General features: G+C 44.1%; 1 protein-coding gene across 2 annotated transcripts in view; it reads right to left on the reverse strand.

Moving 5' to 3' along the window:
* C2CD2 (C2 calcium dependent domain containing 2) overlaps positions 1-26543 on the reverse strand; it is a 79812-nt gene that overhangs the window by 24804 nt on the left and 28465 nt on the right. For both annotated transcript variants that reach the window (XM_049874925.1, XM_049874923.1), the window contains exons 3-7: positions 19157-19276; positions 15858-15962; positions 9922-10044; positions 5567-5687; positions 3548-3656 (exon numbers count right to left, since the gene is read on the reverse strand). In XM_049874925.1, coding sequence (XP_049730882.1) covers positions 3548-3656; positions 5567-5687; positions 9922-10044; positions 15858-15962; positions 19157-19204 — 506 coding nt within the window. In that variant the 5' untranslated portion in view covers positions 19205-19276. The remainder of the gene's footprint in view (positions 1-3547; positions 3657-5566; positions 5688-9921; positions 10045-15857; positions 15963-19156; positions 19277-26543) is intronic.

Consider the following 26543-nt stretch of genomic DNA (forward strand, 5'->3'; position numbering starts at 1 on the left):
TCCCAGTCAATGTTTTGGTGGATAGCCTTCCAGAACTGTCCAACAGAACTGCCCGCCATGATGGAAATGTTCTACATCCGAGCTGTCCAGTACCTCAGCCACTAGCCACACGTGGCTACTGAGCACTTGACATGTGATCCATGCAACGAAGGGACTGAATTATTTTTGTTTCATTTTTATTAATATAAATTTAAAGAGCCAAATGGGGCTAATAACTCTACTGTACTAGAAATTGCAGCTATATAATTATTTCAAAACAAAATATGGAACACATTTTTTTACTTCAGATATCATGGACATCTTTTCAGGTCTATAAATCCAGAGCAACATCATTTCTAAGGACCTTCTAATATTCCACTCTCTGGCTCTACGGAATTTTATCTAACCAGCCCCTTAGTAACTGTCTTAGGCAGCTAGTGCTGCTATAACAGAAATACCGCAAGTGGATGGCTTCAACAAATAGAAGTCTATTCTCTCACAGTCTAGCAGGCTAGAAGTCCTAATTCAGAGTGCTGGCTCCAAGGGAAGGCTTTCTCTCTCTCTTGGCTCTGGAGGAAGGTCCTTGTCATCAGTCTTCCCTTGGTCTGGGAGCACCTCAGTGCAGGAAACTTAGGTCCAAGGGATGCACTCTGCTCCCAGCACTGCTTTCTTGGTGGTATTAGGTTCCCGTGTCTCTCTGCTCGCTTCTCTCTTTTATATCTCTAAAGAGATTGGCTTAAGACACTATCTAATCTTGTAGACCCCATCAATATAGCTGCCACTAATCCATCTTATTACATCATAGTGATAGGATTTACAACACATAGGGAAATCACATCAGATGACAAAATGGTGGACAATCATACAAGGGAATCATGACCTAGCCTAGGTGACAGATATTTTGGGGGGGCACAATTTAATCCATGACAGTAACCAACCCTTAACAACGGGTTGGTTGATTTCCAATTTTTCGCCATTACAAACAACCTGAGGTAAATTTCCTTATACATATGTCTTTGCATATTGTGTGATTATTTCCTTAGGAAAACCATAATTGCCAGTCAGAGGACAAACACGTAAGAGATTTTTAAATACCTACGGCCAACCTCCAGAATGGTTATGCAAATTCACATGTCCACTAGCCATTACGTTATTATTTATCAACATGTATTTATCAACTCTATGGGGCAGTTCTACTCTGTCCTATAGGGTCGCTATGAGTCGGAATCAACTCGACGGCAGTGGGTTTATGGTGAAAATGATTTCTCTCTTTTGTTTAAGTTTGCTTCACTTTAATTATTTCTGAGATTAAACATCTTTCCAGAAGCTTCTGGTCATTTATAGTTCATGTTTTGATATTCCCAGTTAGAAATTTTGCCCAGTTTTCTAAGGAAGTGTCCAAAATTTTATTACTGATTTATAAAACTTTCTCTCTCTCTCTCTCTATATATACATCTATACACATATATATAGTATACGTACACACATACAAGGGACATTTTCTTCTATTACCTTTTCTGATGCTTATTGTATACAGAGATGGTAAGATTAGTTTCTCCTTTGATCTAGTGATACAATAATTTCATTAATAGATTTCCTCATATTAAGCCATGTTTAAGTTCCTGAAATTCATTCAGCTGGTATTGGTGCATTATTTTTCATGTGCAGCTGGATTCAATTTGACAATATTTTATTTAGAGCCCTTACATCACTATACATAAGTGAAACTGGTCTTTTCTCTTTTTCTTCTCTCTCTCTCTCTGTCAGATTTTGGTATCAATCAAAGTTTCATTCTGCTCTGCTCTGGATGGTGTGTGTGCTTTTAAGGTAACTGGGAAGCCTACCAACAGTTCACTCTTGCTAAAACCACAACAGGACATGGGCTGTGGGCGAGAAAGAAATCAATGCTAAGAACTACTTTTAAAAAGAAACCCAAGCCTAGTTTAAAAATGGGCAGAGGGCTTGAACAGATATTTCTTCAAAGAAGATACACAAATGGCTAACAAATATGAAAAGGTGCTCTGACATCTTAGGGAAATGTAAATCAAAACCACAATGACATACCGCTTCACACCACTAGGGGAGCTATAGTATAAAACAAACAGGGAAAATAACAAACATTGGCAAGGATGTGGAGAAACCAGAACGCTCATCTGTTGCTAGGGAGAATGTAAAAGGGTGCAGCTGCTATGGAAAACAGCTTGGTGTTCCTCAAAAGTCAAAGATAGAATTACTATAGGACACAGCAATTCCACTCCAAGGGAGTCCCTGGGTACCACAGTTGTTTAAGGGCTCAACTATTAACCACAAGGTTAGTGGGTCAAACCCACCCAGAGGCACCTTGGAAGAAAAGCCTGGCGATCTGTTTCCGAAAGGTCACAGCCTTGAAAGCCCTATGGAACAGTTCTACTCTGCACACATAGGGTCACCATGAGTTGGAATCAACTTGATGGCAACTGATATGGTTTTTGGTATATACCCAAAGGAACTGGCAACAGAAACTCAGATACTCATTCAAGACGTTCACGACAGCATTATTCACAATAGCCAAAAGGTGGTAACAACCTAAATGCCCATTGATAGATGAATAGATAAATAAAATGTGACATATCCATACATTGGAATATTATTTAGCCATAAAAAAGAACAAAGTTCTGATACATGCTACATGGTGGATAAATCTTGAAAACATTATGCTAAGTGAAACAAGTCAGACACAAAGGGTTATGTATTGTAAGATTCCCCTTGTATGAAATAACCAGAATAGGCAAATCCATAGAGAGAGAAACCAGATTAGTGGTTTGCCAGGGGCTGAGGCTGGGCGAGGCGATGGGGAGTAATTACAAAATGGACACAGGATGTTTGTTATGGGTTGAATTGTATCCCCCCAAAATTCTGTGTTGTCGATCCTAGCCTCTATGCCTATGGCTGTAATCCCATGTGGGAATGGGTTGTCTTTGTTATGTTAATGGGGCAGGGTTAGTGTAGGGTATGCCTTGAATCAATCTCTTTTGAGATAAAAAAGAGATTAAACCAGCAAGTGAAAGCAGCAGAGATGGGGGAAGAGAGATGCCAACCACACGAAGATGCTCAGAGCAGAAGCTCAGAGAGACAAGGACCTTCCTCCACAGCCGGCAGAGAGAGAGCCTTCCCCTAGAGCTTGCCTCCTGACCTGTGACAGATACATTTCTGTTTGTTAAAGCCACCCGCCTGTGGTATTTCTGTTGGAGCCGCACTGAGTACCTAAGCCAGTGTGCTTCTGGGGGGATGACACTTTGGAACTAGAGAGGGTGGTAGCTGCAACATTGTGAAGGCACTAGGTGTCACAGAGTTGTTCACTTTAAAAGAGTTGATTACATGTGATGTGAATTTTACCTTCATTAAAAAAAAAAAAGATATCCACGTTTGACTTAAAACTACCTCAGATGCTTAATATATACCTTCTCTCTCTCTCTTTTTTTTTTTTTGTGGCGTAAACATAATGCTACAAAACAACTCCAGGTCTTGGCCATCTTGGACAGGTATGCGGTGGAAACGCAAGCCCCGGGATACCTCAGGATGTACTCACAAGCCGAACTCCATCTCCCAAGTGAGGTCACCAGTGTTCGTCACCGGTGAGCTGGAGAAGCTCTGCAAGGGCTCGTTCAGCTGGACTGTGCACACTGGGTTCACGCAGCCTATAATCAAACATCAGGGCGTGGTCTTCGCTCTTATTTTTACTTTTTAAATTGCCTTAAAATAGTTTTTTTTTTTTTTTACATATAAAGCAAGGTTGAAATAGATGACTAACGTCCTAGCTCACCCACATCTGCGAGTCCGTGTTTTCTTTCATTTGCCATTTACAAACCCCCAGAGTACTGCATTCATTTGGGGCTAAAGAACTTTTTGGCACTTGAAGTCAACAGCCTGGGCTTGACCCCAAGTGTCCCTGTTGTTCTGCCACTTCTGGCTGCAGGCATAGCCTCCAGGGTAGGGACTTCCCTGTGGCAGTACCACTACAGCAGAGACATACCCCAGCTTGCCTGTTTGCCAACGACAGGGCTAGTTTTAAGGCTCTGGGATAATGCCTAAATTTAGGGGTACCTCACAGAGAACCCATTTCTCTACTCACAATGGATCTGTGTATTTATACCTGGAGTACCTGGTGGTGCAAATAGCTAATGCACTTGGTTTCTAACCAAAAGGTTGGCAGTTCAAGTCTACCCAGCGGCACCTCAGAAGAAAGGCCTGGCAATCTACTTCTGAAAAATCAGCCATTGAAAACCCTATGGAACATAGTTTTACTCAGACACACACAGGGTCACCACGGGTCAGAATCAACTTGATGGCACTGGATTTTTTATTTTTTTTGGCTCAGTCAAACACCTTTTGGGTGGTATTTGATCCAGATGATGGGACATTTCATTAGTGAGCAGTTGTTTTTGTCTTACAACACGAAGCCCTGGATACACTGTGTTATCAGTAAGTGCTAAAATATTTTGATCCTTTCCCACGCATCAGGCAGGGTTAAGTATTCTACACACACGATCTGACTTTAATTTTCACAATAATCCTAAGGGGAGACCCAGGCCCTGATGGGGACAGACTGGCAGAAGTAAGGGGGCCTGGGGCAGGTCCGGGCCGGAGCTATGATGCCAACCCCAGCTGCCTGCGTCCAGGGAGCTCACTCTCCATTGCTAAACAACATGGCCTCCAAAGGGCAACATTCGAGTGTTTTTCCTAAAAAAAAAAAAAATCACCTACCACTAGCTTTGCAAGAGTTTTGGTTGTTAAACGTAGGTATCTTCACACTTAAGGAGACCCGGTAGCACAAACAGTTAAGCGTTTGGCTGCTAAACAAAAGGCTGGTGGTCCGAACCCACCCAGAGGCTTCGAAGCAGAAAGGCCTGGCGATTTGCTCCCGTAAACATTACAGCCTAGAAAACCCAATGGGGTCACTCTACTCTGTCACATGGGGTCACTAGGAGTCAAAAATGACTTCACGGCACTTAACAACAATAACAACTCTGTACTTCTGGAACCAGGACAAGACACTCCCTGCAAATAAAGATAAATAACCCCTAACATTCTCAGATGGTTAAAAAAAAAAAAAAGAATTCCTACTCTTGGCAAAATTCAATCACAGTGAAAAGATGTCATCTTATCCAGGATATACATACTCTGTCTGAGCCTCGGCAAGGACTCAGAATCGCTGAGAAACAGAAATCTGTTCCCAACACTTGTCTTTACTCAGATGGCAGCCCACTAATCTCACAGCATCCGAGGGTCCCTGGTGACCTAGCGTGCTCTGACACCCTACAAATCACCTACATGACATCTCTCTTTCCAGAAAAGCAGAAGCCGCATATCTGTCGGGGATGTTAATATGTACTGACGTGTTAAATAGCAAGACTGCAGAAGAAGGAGCACCAACGACCAAAGTTCCTTCTTCATTTGACTCCCCGACGTCAACACCCAGGTGAGTGGGACCACGGGAGCAAACAAAGGCACTTAGCACTAGAAGTCACCCCCACCCTCTACGCACACCCCAAAGCCAGCCTGGGCTCCCCATCATAACCTCAGAAACTCTCCGCCAGGCTGTCACTACCTGAAACACCGGAGTCACTTAGCAGCGAGGCTCGGATGTTTTTCACCAGGAGTTTTAGCTCATGGGCCCTTGGCGGTTTGGGAGGGCAGGATTCCTGAGGAGCAGAAGTGCGCTGTAGAGTCTGCAAAAGGGAAAACACAGGGCATGAGCCGTGGGAACGACACAGGGCTGAGGAGGTAGCCACTAGATTATTACTGTGGAGGAGTCTTCTGGAAAACCTGCACAGCCTCAACCTTCCCTCTTTACAGGAAGCACCAGTGCTGCTGTCAAGTTGACTCCGCCTCATGATGGCCTCGTGTTTGTCGGGGTAGGGCTGTGCTCCCTGGGGTTTTCAATGGCTTTTTCTGAAGTAGATCACTAGGTCTTTCTTCCAAGGTGCCCTTGGATGGACTCCAACCTTTCAGTTAGCAGCCAAGCACATTAACTGTTTGCACCACCCAGGGACTCTGTTAGGAGCAGGGGGTCAACAAACTAGGTCCATGTCCCCTGCTTGGGGGGCTTTGATTTCGCAAATAAAGCAAATGAGAATCATGAAGCCTTCTGCCGTGGAGAGGGTTCTCATCGAATGTCACTGTAGGCTCATCCTGGGAGCAAATTTTGCACTGAGTCCAAAATATCTGACCCAGGGCAGCGCTTAAGAGAATCAGGACGTACCCTTGAGACTGCCCTCTGTCCACTGCTCACTAGCAAAGGAGGCCACACCTCCCAGACACAAACAGCTAGGGCTCTTCAGCCACGACCATTTCCTACCCCTAGACAGAGGCTGGAATCCATCTGGGGAATAGCTAACGGCCCTTTGGGCGACTCACTTTCAAGAGAATGAAGGGCAGGTGCAGCTGGGCTCATCTTAGGTCTCCTGGTGTCCTCAAATGGGCATCAAGGCGCTTCCAGCAAAAAGTACCCCCACGGTACCATGGTCTTGGGGAACTTCTAGCTGAACTGGCATACCACAGTTATAAAGAAAATGTTCTGTGTTCTACTTTGGTGAGTAGCATCTGGGTCTTAAAAGCTTGTGAGTGGCCATCTAGGACACTCCACTGGTCTCACTTCTTCGGGAACAAGGAAGAATGAAGAAAACTAAAGACACAAGGGAAAGATCAGTCCAAAGGACTGACAGACCACATCTACCACAGCCTCCACCAGACTGAGTCCAGTACAACTAGATGGTGCCCGGCTACCACCACTGATTGCTCTGACAGGGATCACAATAGAGGGCCCTAGACAGAGCTGGAGAAAAAATGTAGAACAAAATTCTAACTCAAATAGAAAGACCAGACTTACTGGCTTGACAGAGACTGGAGAAAACCTGCGAGTATGGTCCCTGGACACCCTTTTAGCTCAGTAATGAGGTCACTACTGAGGTCTACCCTTCAGCCAAAGATTGGACAGGCCCATAAACAAAATGAGACTAAAGGGACACACTAGCCCAGGGGGAAGGACTAGAAGGCGGGAGGGGACAGGAAAGCTGGTAATAGGAAACCCAAGGTCGAGAAGGGAGGGTGTTCACATGTTGTGGGGTTGACAACCCATGTCATAGAACAGTACGTGTACTGTTTGATGAGAAACTAGTTTGTTCTGTAAACCTCCATCTAAAGTGCAATTAAAAAAAAAGCACCCCCACAACCAGAGGACCCCACCTTCAAACCAGCAGATCTCAAACTAGCTTCCGCATTTCACTCAGTGCTGAGGGTTTTCCTTAAAGGGGGCTCCTCCCATTTTACAGTGTTTGGGAGTCCTTGAAGCAGAATGTTCCAGACAGGGGTATCAGATCGGGGTATCAGAATGCTCTTTGGGCAGAGCGCTAACATCTCACATGACACTCGTATTCTAGAAAACACTATTCTGAAGCAGGTGCTCCCAATGTGAGCTGAGAGGGACTAGGGGATCAAGAAGTCTTTGCAAAAGTCCCAAAACCCAGGCCACGAGCACTGAAGACTGCATGATCCACATGCCTGGGGTAGAGATGAAATATTTTCTTCAGTTGTATACACATGTTATTTTGAGAAATAAAACATGCAACTTTATTTTAGAGTATTACAAATTTAGCTTATGGTAGTCTGGGTTCTTTTATTTTCTGAATCAATGCATTCTAAAAATATACTACTATTTTGTGAAGTCTCTCCAGTGTCAGCATCCAAATTTATTCTCATATTCAAAACTGGTCAGAAGTGTTCATCTGAAATAAGCCACCAGGATAAAAGCACAGAAAGAGCCGCTGCTGACACTCTGCCCTCACCTCCTGGGAAGCTTGGTCTGACGCCTTCTCTGGGGAGACTGACCCTGCAGCCTGGCCTGTGCCTCTAGGAAACTGTACAATATCCATGTAAAAGGACCTCGCATTCACCTCTGTTCGCCCGCCTGCTGTCTGCTCCTTCTGCTGAGCTGGGAGTATCAGGAGGGCAAGGATGGTTTCTGATATTCTCAAAACCTCCAGTGCCCAAAAAAAAAAGTCCAGTACAAAACACATGCTCAACTGGGATTTGTCCTAGGAACCAGGGTCTCCAGACTCTGCACACTAAGAGCTGTGACACCTGCCATAAAAAGGACCAAAGACCGAGAACCGGCACCATAAAATCAGTTGAAAGTCGTATGTTCAAAGGGACCTCAGCAAGAACTATAAAGACGGATCTTCTACCATGCTACATAAGAACTGTAAATAAATAAATCTCCTATGTATGTATGTTTATATTATATTTATAGATAAGGAACCTGGGTGGTGCAAGCAGTTTGCTGCTAACAGGAAAATTGGTAGTTGGAACCCATCCAGCGGCTCTGCAGAAGAAAAGACCTGGAGATCTGCTTCCATAAAGATTACAGCCAAGAAAACCCTATGGAGCAGTTCTACTCTGTAACACAGGGGGTCGCCATGAGCCAGGTGCTGGTTAGACAGTAACTAACAACAACAATATATATATGTTGTTGTTAGGGGCCATCGAGTCAGTTTCAACTCATAGCAACCCTACATACAAGAGAAGGAAGACGCTGTCTGGTCCTGCTCCATCCTCACAGTTCTTGCTATTTGAGCCTACTGTCGCAGCCACTGTGTCACTCCATCTCGTTGAGGGTCTTCCGCTTTTCCATTGACCCTCTATTTTACCAAGCATAACGTCTTTCTCCAGGGACTGGTCCTCCTGATAACATGTCCAAAGTATATAAGACAAAGTCTTGTCATCTTTTCTTCCAAGGAGCATTCTAGCTGTACTTCTTCTAAGACAGATTTGTTCATACTTCTGGAAGTCCATGGTATATTCAATGTTCTTTGCCAATACCATAATTTAAAGGCATCAATTCTTCATCCTTCTTCATCCTCAAATATACATATGTATCCTCAAATATATATATATATATGGATCTCTGGTGGGGTGGCATAGTGGTTAAGAGCTTGGCTGCTAACCAAAAGGTCAGCAGTTCGAATCTACCAACAGCTCCTTCGAAACCCTATGGGGCAGCTCTACTCTGTCCTATAAGGTCCCAATGAGTCAGCATTGACTTGACAGCATCTAACAACAACAATATATATATTGCATGTATTGCCCCTAACTGTCCATATATATGTATATATATATGTATGTGTGTGTGTATATATAAGGTTAGGGGCAATAAACTTATGTTTCACATAGTCATAATAAAAAGATCAGCCCATAGTTGAGAAAACTGACACACTTAAGCAGAGGTTTGCAGGTGTGCTGCCAATGAACATCGGAGAGTTTAGGTCCAATGAGGGTGACCAGGGCAAGTGCTCCAGACAAGGATCTAGCCAAAGAATCTGCCACCGAATCAGATGGCGCACAGGGCCCACAGAGGGGAGGGAGGCCGGCAATATGGACAATGGGCTGCACAAAGGAGATGGACCTCATTAGTCTAGCCCTGTCCAAGGAAGAAAACCTCTGTCTCCAAGAGGGGAGGCTGTTGCAGGCAGGGTGGCTCCTCAGGCTGCCTGGCCATGGTCCCCAGACTGGATTCAATAATCTCAGTCTGTCCAACGCGCCTTGCTCTGCTTGCTTCAGGCGCCATGCTCTTAGGACTGGTTTGGCTTCCCCGGTACCTCCATCCTGGAAGGCAGGAGATCCAGGATGGCAAGCTCTGAATGGACAGTCAAAAGTCACGTTTGGGCTCCTGGAAATCAGAGAACCAGGGCCAGAGGAGAGTGGTCCCATGAACAGCAGCCCAGCCTGGCCAAGGTGGCACCTCTTCCTTCCTTCCTGTGATCGTGGCCATGACTGATCAGCAAGCATCGCACATCTCAGCTCTGCCATGGAGGTGGAAGGACATTGGAAAGGTACAGGTTCTCCAGGGGTGGTGGGCCATGGTCCCTCACGGGGTTCCCAAGCACCCACCCCTGTAAGTGGGCTTACCTGAACTTCCTTGACACTCGTCGGCTTTGTGCTCAGAACCACCGACGGGGAAGCAGAGCTAACCAGATGCTTCAAGATATCCTTGAGAGTTTCAGCTATTGCACTGGTCTCACCCATCTGGTCCTAGTGAAGGAGGAAACAGTCATTAATCATTACCTCACCAAGCACTCATGCAAAATTATAGGCAAAATACACACCACTCCTTACAACGGCCCCGATATGAAGCAAATCTGGTATTAGATCTACCCTTGTTTTGGCCGCAGTCAGGCTGCAGCAAAGAAGACATTCGATCATTCTTCTCTGGGAAAGCTGGTCCTTTCTACTGATGTGAGAAGTAATTCATGCTTGTTATTAAAAAAATTCTAAAAACGAAAACACGCGTATCACAGAAATGTTAATATTCTATGTACATCCTTTCAGTCTTTTTCCCCAAACATGTGAACACATGGTTTTCTTTCTTGCATAAGATTTGATATTTTTTGGAAATTAAAAAGTAGTCAAGAAAATGAAAAGGGTCAAGAAGAGGGAAGACAAGTTTGTGGAAAAGCAACAAAGCTGGAGGACTTACGTTACCAGGTATTAAGACCTGTTGTTGTTGTTGTTAAGTGCTGTCAAGTCAGTTCTGACTCATAGCAACTCTACACCACAGAGTAGAACTGCCCCATAGGGTTTCCAAGGTGGATTCGAACCGCTGACCTTTTGGTTAGCAGCCATAGCTCTTAACCACTGTGCCACCAGGGTTCCATTAAGACCTATAAAGCTAATAACCAGCAGGTTTGTGTTCACGTTTTAGAATGTTCATAGCACCACCATTCGTAACAGTTCCAAATGGAAGCTACCCAAATGCCCATCAATAGCCAGAAGTAAATAAACTGTGATGCAGCCACATGATGGAATACTACACAGCACCGAGCATGAACAATGTACCATGACACACGACATGGAAGAATCTCACCACCATAATGTTGAGTAAAAGAAACCTGACACACTGTATTATTCCTTTGTAGAAAGCACAAAAACAGGCAACCCTAATCTCTGCTGTCTCTGGCAGGCAGAATTCTAAGATGACCCCAGTGGATAATTCCACCACCTGTGACTTGCTTCTAACCAATGCGATATGGCAACGGTGATAGGGTACTCACTTCTTTGATTAGGTTTTGTTATATGCCAAAGGGGATGGGCTGTCAAAGGTTATGACATTGAAGACTCTGTCTTAGGAGACTGGAGCATTGTCCCAAGGATGACTGCCTGGTCTGGCCCAGTCCCTGGTCTGCCAGGTCATCTTACAGCAAACTGGGTCCAAATCTGCCACTTATTGAAAATGTACTCTTTGCCAGGACCTCTACAATAGTAATCATCCAAACAGCCAATACGGCATCCTTACGATATGCTCAGCTCAATTCTACACACTTCCATGTATTAACTCACTTAATCATCAGAGCTGCCTTGAATATTATTCCCATTTCATAGATATGTAAACTGAGGCACTGAGAAGTTAATTAACATGCCAAAGGTCACACAGCTCAAAATGGCCAAGCCAGGAGTCAAACCCAAATGGTTGAGGTTTGTGGTTTTAACTGTTACACCAACCTCTCTCTCTTAAAAAAAAAAAAAATTCTACGATGATTTTTATTTGAACTCAAACAGTAAATATTTGAAATAATCCTTTTATTTTATTTTATTTTTGGCAGTTTTAATTCCCACATGAAGATCATTTGCTAACATCAGCTTTAGGTTTTTGCTTTGTTTTGCAGTCAGCAGTGTTTATTCTGTATCAGAAACCAACTAATTTTGGTATAGCCATGACTATTTAATATGGTTTATACATTTGATCTCAAATATTAGTGTACATGAGAGTCATTAAAAATGCAGATTCTTTTTCGAAAGTATAAAAAAACCCAAACCCATTGCCATTGAGTCAATTCTGACTCATAGCAACCCTACAGGATAGAGTAGAACTGCCTCATAGGGTTTCCAAGGAGCGCCTGGTGGATTAGAACTGCTGACCTTTTGGTTAACAGCTGTAGCTCTTAACCACTACGCCACCAGGGTTTCTTTATAAAGTATATATATGCACATATATATAATTGTGGTAAACTATGTATAACAAAAAGCTGGCCCTTTCAACTGTACAATTCAGTGAGTCATCTCTTTGTTGAATACATCCTTTGATATGCTTACCTTGGCTTTTATTGAGATGAAATTCCCCTAACATAAAATTAACCACTTTAGAGGGTACATTTCAGTAGCATTTGCTGCATTCACACTGTGGTGCAATTACCACTGAGAGCAAGTTCCAGAACAAGTCCATCACCCCACAAGAAAACCCTGGTACCCACTAAGCAGTCACTCTCCTCCTCCCGCCTTCCCCCAGCCCCTGGCAGCCACCAGTCTGCTTTCTGTTTCTATCGATTTATCTAATCTGGACGTTTCACATAAATGGCATCATATAACATTGGCTCTTTTGTTTCTGACTTCTTTCACTCAGCATAATGCATAATATTTCGGAGCTTCATTCGTGTCGTAGCGTCTATCAGGATTTCATTCCTTTTTATGGTTGAGTAATATTGCATTGCAGGGATAGACCACAGTGTGTCTCTGCTTATCTTTTTAACTCCCATGATCTTCCCCCACTTGACAGAGGAGAAAACCAACAGGGAAAGCTGAGCTTCGGGTTTGGTCAGGTTCCAGATCTCCAGAGCAGCTGCCTGGGCTCCCTTCAGCTTCCTGGCCTCTCCCCACAGAATACCATCTTTATCTACCAGGGAGCCCAGAGAGCCGGTTACCCAGAACTGGCTTATTTCTACAGAATCTCTTTACTGGGAAAGCCACGTTTCTCACTAATACCAGGAGCAGGTGATGGTTGAAGAAGTGGGTGTTACCTCAGGTGAAGAGGAGCCAGGATTAAAGGGCATATATAGCATGCTGGCCAATGCACCCCACATGCAGCTGCCACGCATCTATCGGGAAAGCTTGCATGTTGCTGTGATGCTGAACAGATTTCAGCTGAGCTTTCACACTAAGATGGACTAGAAGAAAAGCCTGGTGTTCTACTTCCAAAAATCAGCCAGTGAAAACCCTACGGATCACAACGCATTTCATTTTGTTGTGCATGGGGTTGCCACATGCGTGGGGCTGACTTGAAGGTAGCTAAAAACAACAATCGCCCTTTGGGTAAGAAAGTGGAAATAAGACGGTGTGCATTTGCGCACACACCTGTTTTTCTGCCAAGAAACACAGGACAGGTAAACCCTAAGAGAACAGAGGGTGAGGAGGGAGGAGAAGGGATAGGGATGGAGACTGGACTGTGGGTGTAACTTTTTATGGAGTTTTGGCTTTTGATCCATGTGAATATTTTACATATTCAAAAAGGAAATTTCAATCACAAGGATGGGGAGAAAAGACTAATACTAGATACCAACAGAAGCAAACAAGCTTTGTTGTTGTTGTTGGGTGTGTCAAGGCAATTCCAACTCACAGCGACCCCATTCAATGGAGAAGAACTGCCCTATTGAGTCTTCTTGGCTGCAATTTTTTGGGGAGCAGAGCACCAGGACCTTCTCCTATGGAACTGCTGCGTGGATTCAAGCCGCCAACCTTTCAGTTAGCAGCCAAGCACTTAAATGTTATGCTTTACTTATATCAAACTGGAAGCATCACCATGCAGAGAAAAACATCAATTCAAATATTTTTTGGAGCACAGAATCTGCACTCCCTCAGAGGGATGTATTCTGAGGCAAAAAGATCTCTCGAGAAATCCTGAACTTTGTTCGGTAGTGTTGGGGGAGCAATCACGAAAGTTTCTGTATGGATCATAGGCCTGGGTGGACACAGACATGGAAAGGAGGAAAAGAAAGAAAATAAATTGGGGGCAAGGTAGGGATACCTAATACACATGCCTGGTATAACTGAATGGCCTAGTAAAAACTATAATTCTGATGCAGCAAGTTAAAAGAATTCTAATTTATTAGCTTAAAAATTATGTGCATCCATGAAAAGTTAAAATACTGACTGCAGATAAACTATTAAATTTACTTGCTTTGGCTGTAGCGATACCACAATAATTGAATAAACCTCTGAAACAGAGTAAAAGGACCAGGAGATCATAAAAGCCATGGTAAAGGAAACCAAACCAAAACCAAACCCAGTGCTGTCAAGTCGATTCCGACTCACAGCGACCCTACAGGACAGGGTGGAACTGTCCCATAGAGCTTCCAAGGAGCACCTGGCAGATTTGAACTGCTGACCCTTTGATTAGCAGCTGTAGCACTTAACCACTACACCCCCAGGGTTTCCATGGTAAAGGAAGAACCTAATAAACGAAGCCTCGGCTATAAATGATTTTATATGATCTTTCTAGCAACTGGAAGTCATGAGACCAATTTAACTTGGCATCCCCAGTCCCCACTCCCAAGTTCACATCTTCAAATACCCAAAACCATTAGAAGCAGGGTGGGAACTGCCTTCAGGTTTGAGATGCGCCCTTACAAATCAGGTGGGAAGAAGGGAGCTCCAGCTCTTGGGAACAAGTGTCTGAGCTCAAGCAGAATAATATGGGAAGCTCTATGTCCTACAGGGTCACTATGAGTTGGAATCGACTGGACAGCAGTGGGTTTGCCAGTAGCAGAGGGGATCTGATAATGAGGCTGGATGGAATGTTAATGGAAATCTAAGACGGTATCAACTCAATCACTCTCCACCTCGGGTGCACACAGGTCCTTTAAAAAAATCCCAGACTAATGGAAGAAGATAAAGCAGGACAAAGACAAATATGCAAACTACTGAGGATTCTAGAACACCCACGCAGAAAGAGGTCCACCAAATCACACGGCCTGAAATGGGGTCAGACCAATAAAGGGGCTACTTAGTGCCAAACCAGCCTTAGGGCCAGTTCTCCTGACTTAATAACCCAGTTATTTTTTCCTTTACACTTCGCTGAACAGAGAACATAGGAACATTCAGTTACATAGCTTCTATATGATCGGGGTGAAGATGCTGGGTGTGGGGATTCTCAGGTTTCCGGACCAGATTATACTTAGTGAGTCTAGGCTCCATTGGTACTCTGCATTCTTGCCTCTGGAGGTAACAGAGCATTTGACACCCAGAACTGTGAATACAGGACACTCAGCCAATGCCCCTTATCTTGCCTGGGTTGTTTCCCCTGAGAAAGTTGCTAGGCAAATTTCTGCCTTGGACATCCTATGGGAAGTTGTAATTGCAATAAATAGGTTTTATGACAGTTCCCTCAGAAATCATATTTTCTTGCTCCCTGTTCTGGATTGAGTTGTGCCCCCCTAAAAATATGTTGACGTTCTAACCTCTGTACCTATGAACACGACCTTGTTTGAAAATGTTTTTTGTTGTTGTCGTTATGAGTTAAGTTAATGAGATCACACTGGAGTAGGGTAGGTCCTAAACAGACATAAAAGCAGAGACACACTGGGGGAAAGTGCCATGTGAAGAAAACATCTACAAGCCAAAGAGTACCAAGAGATGTCTCAGGGTCTCAGGCTACCAGAAGCCAGAAGAGACAAGGAAAGGTCTTCCCCTAGAGTGGACAGAGCATAGCCCTGCCACCAATGCCCTGATTTCAGACTTCTAGCCTCCAAAACAATAAACCCCTCTTCTTTAAAACTAAAAAAAAAAAAAAAAAATTCCCAGACTAATTCAACCCACGCCCTGGAAGAGACCCAGGCATCAGGCTTCCTAGTGGTGCTGGAGTGCAGCCACCACGGAGAGCCCCCATCAAGTTCACTCGCAGCCACCCCCACACGGCCCTGGTACCCCCAAAGGTCAGATCCACATGGTTCAAGTGCGCCTGGGAGGGACGGCTGGGGATGAGGGAAGGTCGCTGTGGGCATCGCTGATCTGAGCCTCGGTTTCCCAGTGCAGCTGTTACAGCGCTCAGGTGTTCTCACAGAAACTTACGGACTGACCTCCCGCAGTGCTTTGGGCCGGATCTGAATGGCCATTTCCGGCAGGCTGATGAAGGACCACCTGATCTGGATGTCTTCTCTCTTCTCCTCCAGGCGCAGCTCTAGCTGGAAAGAGAAATCCAACTGGTTACTGGAGGTCTGCTCTTTACCAGAGCTTGGATGTGTGTGAGTGACCTGTGCATATGTTTGTGTGTGCAACTGTGTGTCTGTGTGAGAGTGAGCGCGTGTGGGTACTGTATGTGTGTACGCATGTGTGAGAGCGTGTGTGTGTGTGTGTGTACGGAGTATGTATGTGCCTCCGTGTGTGTGTCTGTGTGGTGTGTATGTCCGTGTGTCTGTGTACGGTGTATGCGTTATTGCTGTGTATGTTATTGCTATGTGTGTATGTGTGAGCAGTGTGTCCAAGAGTGTGTGTCAGTGTGAGTATGAGTGTGTGAGGGGGGTGTACGTAGGTGTCCATGCATGCGTCTGTGTGGTGTGTGTCTGTGTGTGAATGTGGATGTGTGTGAGTGTGTGTGTGTGTGGTGTGTCTGTAAATGTGGATGTGTGAGTGTGTATGTGAATGTGTGTGTGTGTGTGGTGTGTGGTGTGTGTCTGTGTGTGAATATGGATGTGTGTGTGTCATGTGACGTGTGTGTGTGAATGTGGATGTGTGTGGTGTGTGCCTGTGTGTGAATGTGGATGTGTGTGGTGGTGTGTGAGTGTGTGTGTCATGTGCGTGTGTGAATGTGAATGTGTGTGTGTGTCTGTGTGTGAATGTAGATGTGTGTGTGTGTGGTGTGTGTCTGTGTGTGAATGTAGAAGCATGTGTGTGGTATTATGTGTGTGTCTCTGTGTATGCATGTGTGTGTGGTATGTGTATGTGTGTTCATGTATTCATTTATTTTCATAGAAAATTCCTTAGCCTCCCTCTTGGTGTAATATGCACTTTTAAAATGAGAAGGAGGAGCCCACACTCCCTTCCACCTCCCTCTTCATCACTGTACCCCCCACCCCTGCCAGCACCTCCCTCTGCCTCAGCCCACCACTCAGAGAGGAACCTCAATGTTGGTGGCTGAAGACCAGGTGTCATTCCAACTCTGCAGTCTTTTTTAAAAGACTAATCATCTGTGCTTTGCATATCTCGTTCTGAGAGCATCACCAAGGTATACAGAGACGAGTAACAGAGGAGAATTCAGGATATCCTACTCCTAGGCCTGGTCATGGAAGCCCCTTACCCCCAATACCCTAAAGACAGCATCAGAGCTGGCCAGTGTCCTGTCAACTCTTCCTGGGCCATGATCTCTGATCCCACCTCACCCAGTTCAGTCCATCTGTGGTCGGCAGAATAATGGCCCCCAGGGTTGTCCACACCTTAATCCCTGAAACCTGTGAATGTCACCTTACATGATGAAGGCAACTCTGCCGATGTGATGGAGGCCACATTACCCAGGTGGGTCCAATCTAATCACACGAGTCCCTAATGATGGAGGAGGGAGGCAGAAGAGGGAACAGAGAGCTGTGACACGAGGCTCAATCCCTGGCTTTGAAGACGGAGGAAGGGGCCTGAGCCCAGGAATGCAGGTTGCCTCTAGACGCTGGAACTGGCCCTCAGTTTACAGACAGCAAGAAAATGGGACCTTGGTCCTACAACTGAATTCTACCAACAACCCAAATAAGCAAGGAAACAGATTTTTTTTCTCAGAGCATCCAGAAAGGAACGCAGCCCTGCCGACACCTTGATTTTAGCCCAGTGAGGCCCACGTCAGACTTCTAACCCCCAGAACAGCAACACGTGTCATTTTAAGCTAAGTTTTTGGTAACTTGTTACAGCAGCCATCGAAAACTAATACACGACCCTCCATTTTTCAGCCAGAGGCTTTTTCTAAAGCAAAATTCTTAGCTGTTCACATCACCATCCGTTCCCCCCACAAACAGAGGGGGAGAAAAGAATAGCTTTAGAGTATGCTCCTGAAGGCTCAGGGACTTTCAACTCTGGACCTAGAAACAGGATAAGAGAAATGACTCCTCCCAGCTTCGCAGCCATTTCCACCTTCCTTTCCCTTGTCCTAGACCAGCTGCCATCAAGTCAACCCCTACTCATGGTGATCTCATGTGTGTCAGAGTAGAACTGTGCTCCACAGGATTTTCAATGACTGATTTTTCAAAAAGTAGATTGCCAGGCCTTTCTTCTGAGGCACCTCTGGGTGGACTCAAACCTCCAACCTTTTGGTTAGCCCCCAAGCACATTAACTGTTTGACCGCCCAGGGACTCCTTGTTGCCCTATAATTCTAGGTCATTATAGGAAAAAATGCATTTTACTTTCATTTCCACAGGTAGCTGAGTCACCCCTTCCCTCCCCACCAGCCAGGTGGCTGCGAGGTACTGTCATTCTGATTGCTGGCACTGCTTTTAATTTGTAGACATTAGAGAAGAGGAATGGCTCTTGGCTTCAGCACTAATAATTTACCAAGTCTTCAGCAACTGCCTCTGCTTTGGCAGGTAATCCACATACTGCTTTTAAACTGTGTTGAAAGATCAGAGATACAACTGAGTTACATCTGTCTGAGTAGCTAAAATGCTAAGAACATTATAATACAATAAACACAACCTCCAAGACTACATTTCTTCAGTTTGCATTTGTGACTCTCTCTGGGCTGCTTGAAGGCTCCTTGGATAGTGCAAACAGTATGCTCTCAGCTACTAACCTGAAGGCTGGAGGTTCAAACCCACCCAGTGGTGCCATGAGGTGGGAAAAAGGTCTGGCGATCCGCTTCCACAAAGATTACCATCAAAAAAAACCTTATGGAGCACAGTTCTACTCCGTAACACATGGGGTCACCATGAGTTGGAACTGACTCGAAGGCCATAGGTGTGGTTTGGTTTTTACTATATACTATATCATTCATTATATACTAGAGTATATGATAGACATAGAAACCCTGGTGGCGTAGTGGTTAAGTGCTACAGCTGCAAACCAAAGGGTTGGCAGTTCAAATCTACCAAGCACTCCTTGGAAACTCTATGTGGCAGTTCTACTCTGTCCTATAGGGTCGCTATAAGTCGGAATCAACTCGACAGCAACAGGTTGGTTTTTTTTTGTTTGTTTATATGATATACTATATAGTATTATATACAGATACGTATATATGCATTTTTAAAACTTCCTACAGATATAATATGATACGGACCCTTACAGTATGAGAATAATGAAAGGAAAGGTAGTGAACGAAAATACAGGTATTCATATCATGTAACTCACACCTTGTTTACCCTACAAGTTGCTGGGAACTGCTTGCCCATGATTTGAAAAACTTACCTGTAAATGAACAGGGGAGAGCCGTACGTCATAGAGTCGGCGCCCCATGCCTTCAGGAGAAGCAGGCAGTACAGAAACGATGAACTGAATGGCTTCACTGACCACATCACAAGACACCACCTTAAGGGGGCACGAGAACAGATAAAACGTCATACAAGGAGAGCAAGGAGAAGCCATACTGTACACCTCTTTGTCTCATAGAACAAAACAATCTGGGCTTTGTGAGTTAGCTAGGACCAGAATTTAAAGCTTCAAATTTGGGATAAACATTCAGAGCTACATCTTCTCTATTCTGTAGTATTGTGAAAACTAGAAACAGCGTTCCAAATCTTTTCCTCCTGGCGGATTTCTCAGGAGCTTAAACATTGTGTTTGGTGAAGTTAAAGCCAATGAGGGCGAGGGAGACCCTCGGTGAGATGGATTGCCTCAACAGCTGCAACGATGGACTCGAACATGCTGGTGATGGTGAGGATGAGGCAGGAGCGGGCAACGTTTTGTTCTGTTGTCCATGAGGTCACCATGAGTTGGAGTTGACTGGGCGGCCGCTTGGAAACCCTGGTGGTGTAGTGGTTAAGTGCTACAGTTGCTAACCAAAATATCTGTAGTTCGAATCCACCAGGTGCTCCTTGGAAACTCTATGGGGCAGTTCTACTCACTCTGTCCCATAGGGTCGCTAAGAGTCAGAATTGACTCAACTGGAATGGGTTTTTCTGGTTTGGACGGCCACTAACAACACCAACAAACTCTGCCTTGTCATAATGTAGTTGTTACGTCCTTTACACACATAACAAATTTTTTTTTCTAATTTTATTCTGCTTTAGGTGAAAGTTTACAGCTCAACTTAATTTCTCATTCAAAAATGTATATACATATTGTTTGGTGACATTGGTTGCAATCCCCAAGATTTGATAGCATGCTCCCCCTTCCTCCCTGGGTTCCCCGTCTCCATTCCTCTATCTCCTGTCCTTTCCTGCCTTCTCGTCTTGCTTTTGGGCAGGAGTTGCCCATTTGGTCTCAGACACTTGACTGAGCTAAGAAGCACATTCTGCATGTGTGTTATTGTTTGTTTTATAGGACTGTCTAATCTTTGGCTGAAAGGAGTGGCTTCAGTCCTAAGTTAGCAGGGTGTCCAGGGGCCATAGTCTTGGGGGTTCCATCAGTCTCTGTCAGACCAGTAAGTCTGGTCTTTTTTTGTGAATTTAAATTTTGTTCTACATATTTCTTCCACTCTGTCCAGGACTCTCTGTTGTGATCCCTGTCAGAGCAGTCGGTGGTGGTAGCTGGGCACCATCTAGTCCTTCTGGGATCAGGCTCTGGTTCATGTGATCAATAGCAAAGCTTTTTTTCTTTAAATATTGCTTTATTCTATTCTTCCACACCAGCTAATTTTAAATTCCCTAGATACCTCCACATTCACATATAAAAAAAGTCATTAGCCATGTTCTCTTGCTAAAGAAATGAGCCTTAAAAAGAAAAGTTATAGACATTACAAGAAAAAATAAATAAATAAAAAATGTACTCAGGGCACAAGAAATTGTTTCTACCTAAATATTTTTCTTCTAACCTATCATGGTTTTCAATAACTTGGGGGTAATTCAAAGAACATATGATATACATGTGTATGTATGTCATATTATTACAGAACTATACAGCAATACCAAAAATGGATTTATAAAAGAAGGTGATTTAAGAACCTAGAAGACAAATAATTACATCAGGAATAATGGAAATCAGATCCCTGATATAAATCATAAAACATTTTAGAGGGATGATTTTTATACCTATTACCGAACAGAAGAATATCAAGTATCTGCAACACAATCCTGTCTACAGGAGCAGATCTTCTAGAATGAGGGGTCAGCAACCCTCCCTGGCAGAATGCCAAGCAAGCACAGTGTCTGAAAATTACAAGGCCAGGTGACAGGTGTACACCAGCTGCGAGGAAGGGCAGTAGGAAGAAGGGGCGGGGAGAGGCCAGGAGCATGCTGGGAACTGTGTCATGGGATTGGTCCCCTTAGGTCCTGAAGGTTGTCTGCGTGTTTGGCCAAAACTGAGTCATCAGGACAGCTGAGAATAAGGCAGGACTGATGCCTAGTCTCCCCAAGGGAGCTGCTGACCCCCACTGTAGGGAGTCACTTGGGGAGGAAGAGAAAACTCTTTAATCCTCTGGTGTATTTATCAGAATCTAAAATACCAAGTGGACAAACTGTCCAAATAATATCTCGTCACAAAGTTCAGGGATAGAACATTCCTGCTTTTCCTTCCTCATGCCCTAGCTAACTCCCCTTTCTCCTCCACACCAAACTATCCCTATATCCAACTTCTCGCCCCTGTCGGCTCCTCCCGCCAGCCCCGCTCAAATAAAAATGTAGCACATAGACAGAGACCCTCTAGCAAGGGGCCAATTTCCAATACCCATGAGTCAATGCCCATGATCACACAGATCGTAAAAAGAACATCTTGCCTTCTCTCAATACTGGCGGAAAGTTTCAGAACCCTTATTTCAACCCATTCTTGGAGCATTGTTCTCAAAAGATTGATTTACGAGGATTAGCCACACAACTTCAGCATGTTATTGCATCTCTAGAGTTCACAAAAGGTCGGAACAAAAAAATGTTTGCCTAAGAAATGTCGTCTTTTCATTTTAAAAATAAATGATCTTTAAACAATTCTTTTTTGAGAAACACATTTGGATTTTGATGCTGAGTGAGTTACACACGCAAATGACAGAACACAGAAAATTCACTGTCCTGTGGCTCAACCAACCAGGCCTTCTACTGCTTACAGTAAAAACAAACAATGACTCGGTCACTTCTGTTATTTCTCTAGAACCTTCTATAACAAGACAATTAGAATTTTACCAAGAACTCTGGCAGCTTAATTACTGCCTTGATTCAGGCAAGAAAGAGTTTGGTTCCCTTTTGTATCAGTTCTACAAAAAGCTTCTCAACACTCTGTTTCTTGACATATAAGTAGCCCAAGCACTTGGTTAAGATAAAAAAAAAAAAAAAAGTATTTTAAACTCCTAGTTCACAATTGGCCATTCAAGCCACATCAGGAAAGCAAGTGGAATCACTAAATGGGCCAGTCTATTTCTTTAAAATCAGTCTCAGAGGAAGTACAGCTGAATGCTCCTTGGAAGCAAGGATGATGTGGCTTCAGCTCGCTTACTCTGGAACACGTCATCAGAAGGGATCAATCGCTGGAGAAGAATATCATGTTTGGTAAAGTAGAGGGTCAGCAAAAAAAGAGAAAGAGCCTCAATGAGATGGATTGACTCAAAGCCACAACAATGGACTCAAACACACCGACGATCAGGAAGACGGTGCCGAACTGGGCAGCACTTTGTTCTGTTCTACCTGAGGTGGCCATGAGTCGGAGCCAACTCAACAGCAACTAACAACGTTAATCCACACATCTTTTCATAGCGTCCTCTTGCCTCCTCCAGCCCTATGGCTTCCCCACCCACTAAATGAAATCAGTCACACAGACCAGCAATGTCTTGGCCTCGCCTCTGTGTTCAACCGTAAAAAAGCTAATAAAAATATCAATCTGGGCCTGCTCCGACATTTTGATACAGCCAAAGGGAACACAATTACTGTTCCTATGGGGCCAACTGGGAGAGACAACCATTAGGGTCAAATCCTTTTCCGGGGTAGCCTTTGTCTCTAAATAATAATGCCTGATTTGTCAAATGGATGAAAGCAAAATAGAAAGGAAGCTTTAAAACCAAGTAATCTCCTTTTAGTGTATTAAGGTGTTATCCTCCATGGGGATTAAATTCTATCTCCACTACACACAGCGGGGGGGCCTTCGTTATCTGACAGGGTCACCCTCTTGGAACAGCAGAATGCAGGATCACCTGAATGCCATGTGTAGTGGATTTTTCCAGCTAGTCAGCCTTCCTAAGTGCTCAGATCTCAAGGGTCGACATCTACTAAATACCGATTAACAGGTAGCAACCTTGATCCTGATCATAGAGGCTTCCTGCTATACAACAATGTTCATGAGGATCCATTCTTGGTTTTCAGTGAAGCTCCACAGACAATCCCCATTATACGCAACTGTTTAAATACAACTGTTAAATCTTTACTGCTTGGGTTTTAGGTGTCTCCTTCTGAAGCAGTTTGCTAATGCTTCTGGATGTTTAAAAGTTAATTAGAAACAATATATATTTATTACCTGCAGTGGCGACAGAGAACTTGGCCTGGGATGGGAGTAAACGCCCCAGAGCAGGACTCAACTAAGCCAAGACTTGAGACCACAGGGATCAGTCCCCTTGAAAATAAACCACCAGTAGCCAGGGAGTCAACTCCGACTCCTGACCACTCCAACTACAACAGAGCCAAATGCCGCCTGGCCCTGTGCCATCTTCATAATCATTGTTATGCTCTTCTTGTGGCCACTGTATATTTTGAGTGCCTGTCAACCTAAGGGGTTCATCTTCCAGCACTATTCAAGACAATATTCTGTGATATAGAGTTTACACTGGCTAATTTTTGGGAGTAGATCTCGAGGCCTTTCTTCCTACTCTGTCTTAGTCTGGAAGCACCGCTGAAACCTGCCCACCATAGATCACCCTGCTGGTACTTGAAATACCAGCGGCATAGCTTCTAGCATCACAGCAACACAAGCTACCATAGTATGGCACACTGACAGATGGGTGGTGGCACTTCAAAATGTGGTTATTAGCTGCTTTCGAGTCAGCTCTGACTCATAGCGACCCCATACACAACAGAACCAAACACCGCCTGGTCCTGCACCATCCTCACTATCGTTGTTATGCTGGAGCCCACTGCTGCAGCCACTGTGTCAATCCATTTTGTTGAGGGTCTTCCCCTTTTTCGCTGACCCTCCACTTTACCAAGCATGATGTTCTTCTCCAGGGAGCGATCCCTCCTGATAACACGTCCAAAGTATGTGAGAGGTAGTCTCACCATCCTTGCTTCTAAAGAGCATTCTGGTTGTGCTTCTTCCAAGACAGATTTGTTCATTCTTTTGGCAGTCCGTGGTATATTAAAAATTCTTCACCAACACCACAATTCAAAGGTGTCAATTCTTCTCTGTTCTTCCTTATTTATCGTCCAGCTTTTGCATGCATATGAGGCAACTGAAAACACCATGGGTTCGGTCAGGCGCACCTTAGTCTTCATGGTGACATCTTTGCTTTTCAACAGTTTAAAGAGATCTTTTGCAGAAGATTTGCCTGATACAATGCGTCTTTTGATTCCTTGACTGCTGCTTCCGTGGCTGTTGATTGTGGATCCAAGTAAAATGAAATCCTTGACAACTTCAATCTTTTCTCCGTTTATCGTGATGTTCCTCATTGGTCCAGTTGTGAGGATTTTTGTTTTATGTTGAGGTGCAATCCATACTGATCTCAACAGTAAGTGCTTCAAGCCCTCTATACTTTCAGCAAGCAAGGTTGTGTCATCTGCATAACACAGGTTGTTAAATGAGTCTTCCTCCAATCCCAATGCCCTGTTCTTCTTCATATAGCCCAGCTTCTTGGACTATTTGCTCAGCATACAGATTGAATAGGTATGGTGATACAACCCTGACTCACACTTTTCCTGACTTTAAATCACACAGTGGCCCCTTGTTCTGTCTGAAAAAAAATGACTGCCTCTTGATCTATGTACAGGTTCCACATGAGCACAATTAAGTGTTCTGAAATTCCCATTCTTCGCAATGTTATCCATAATTTGTTATGATCCACACAGTCGAATGTCTTTACATAGTCACTGAAACACTGGTAAACATCTTTGTAGTATTCTCTGCTTTCAGCTGGGATCAATCTGGCATCAGCAATGATATCCCTGGTTCCACGTCCTCTTCTGAATCTAGCTTGAATTTCTGGCAGTTCCCTGTTGATACACTGCTGCAGCCACTTTTGAATGATCTTCAGCAAAATTTTACTTGCATGTGATATTAATGATATTGTTCAATAATTTTCGCATTTCGCTGGATCACCTTTCCTGGGAATGGGCATAAATACGGATCTCTTCCAGTGGGTTGGCCAGGTAGTGTCTTCCAAATTTCTTGGCATAGAGGAGTGTGCACTTCCAGCACTGCATTTATTTGCTGAAACTTTTCAGTTGGTATTCTGTCAATTCCTGGAGCCTTTTTTTTGTTTTTTTTTTTCACCAATGCCTTCAGTGCAGCTTGGACTCCTTCCTTCGGTACCACAGGTTCCTGATCATATGCTACCTCCTGAAAGGGTTGAACATCGACCAATTCTTTTTGGTATAATGACTTTTTTGTGTATTCCTTCCACCTTCTTTTGATGCTTCCTGCTTTGTTTAATATTTTCCCAGTAGAATCCTTCAATACTGCAACTCAAGGGTTAAATTTTTTCTTTACTTCTTTCAACCTGAGAAATGCCAAGCGTGTTCTTCCCTTTTGGCACTTGAAAATAGCCACCCATAAACCCACCTGCTTTATTCCTGAGAGTTTTCCCAAGGCAAGCAAAGAGCTTGATTACATAAACCATTGCAAAAATAAGCAATAAAAGTCTGAACTGTGCCTTCCAGATAAACCCCTTCCTCTCTACCTAACAGTGTCTTACGGAGAGTGGGGTCTCAAAGGTGGAGGTCTTGAGCCCTTTGAACACTAGATTAAGACTTGTGGATTGACTGTTAAAGATGGCTTGGGTCGGGGTACTGCTGGTCTACCCTTAGAGAACCAAGAAAAAAAAAAAAAAAACAACCTCATAACCATTGAGTTGATCCTGACTCATACTGACCCTACAGGATAGAGTAGAACTGCCCCATAGGGTTTCCAAGGAACGGTTGGTGGATTTGAACAGCTGACCTTTTGGTTGGCAGCTGCAGCACTTAACCACTGAGGAAGGGATTTATTTGGAAGACACAGTTCAGACTTCTGTTGAATGTTTTTGCAATGGTTCATGTAATCGTGTTCTTTGCTTGCCTTGGGAAAACTCTCAAGAATAAATCCGGTGGGTTTATGGGTGGTTATTTTCAAAGGCCACCACCCATCTATCAGTGTGTCATACTGTGGTAGCTTGTGTGTTGCTCTCATGCTGGAAGCTACGTCACCGGTATTTCAAATACCATTAGGATCATCCACGGTGGACAGGTTTCAGTGGCGCTTCCAGACTAAGACAGACTAGAAAGAAAGGCCTGGAGATCCACTTCCAAAAATACTTTCAAGAAAGAAGGAGGCTGATGGCAGCATCGGAAGAATGTGGCGCATACAAAAATCTTAGCGTCAGGGTAAACCCGGAAGATTGTGAGCTCAATTCTCTGTAACCTGCACAGGTCAACAGCGTGGGGGAGGTCTTCATTCAGTTTACTCCCTCCTGCTTCAAGGTGCACACCTTAAAGGCAAATAGTCACATACCTATGCAAATAGGGCTTATCCTGAA

This window comes from Elephas maximus, chromosome 2 (genome assembly GCF_024166365.1).
Source record: "Elephas maximus indicus isolate mEleMax1 chromosome 2, mEleMax1 primary haplotype, whole genome shotgun sequence".
Lineage (NCBI taxonomy): Eukaryota > Metazoa > Chordata > Mammalia > Proboscidea > Elephantidae > Elephas > Elephas maximus.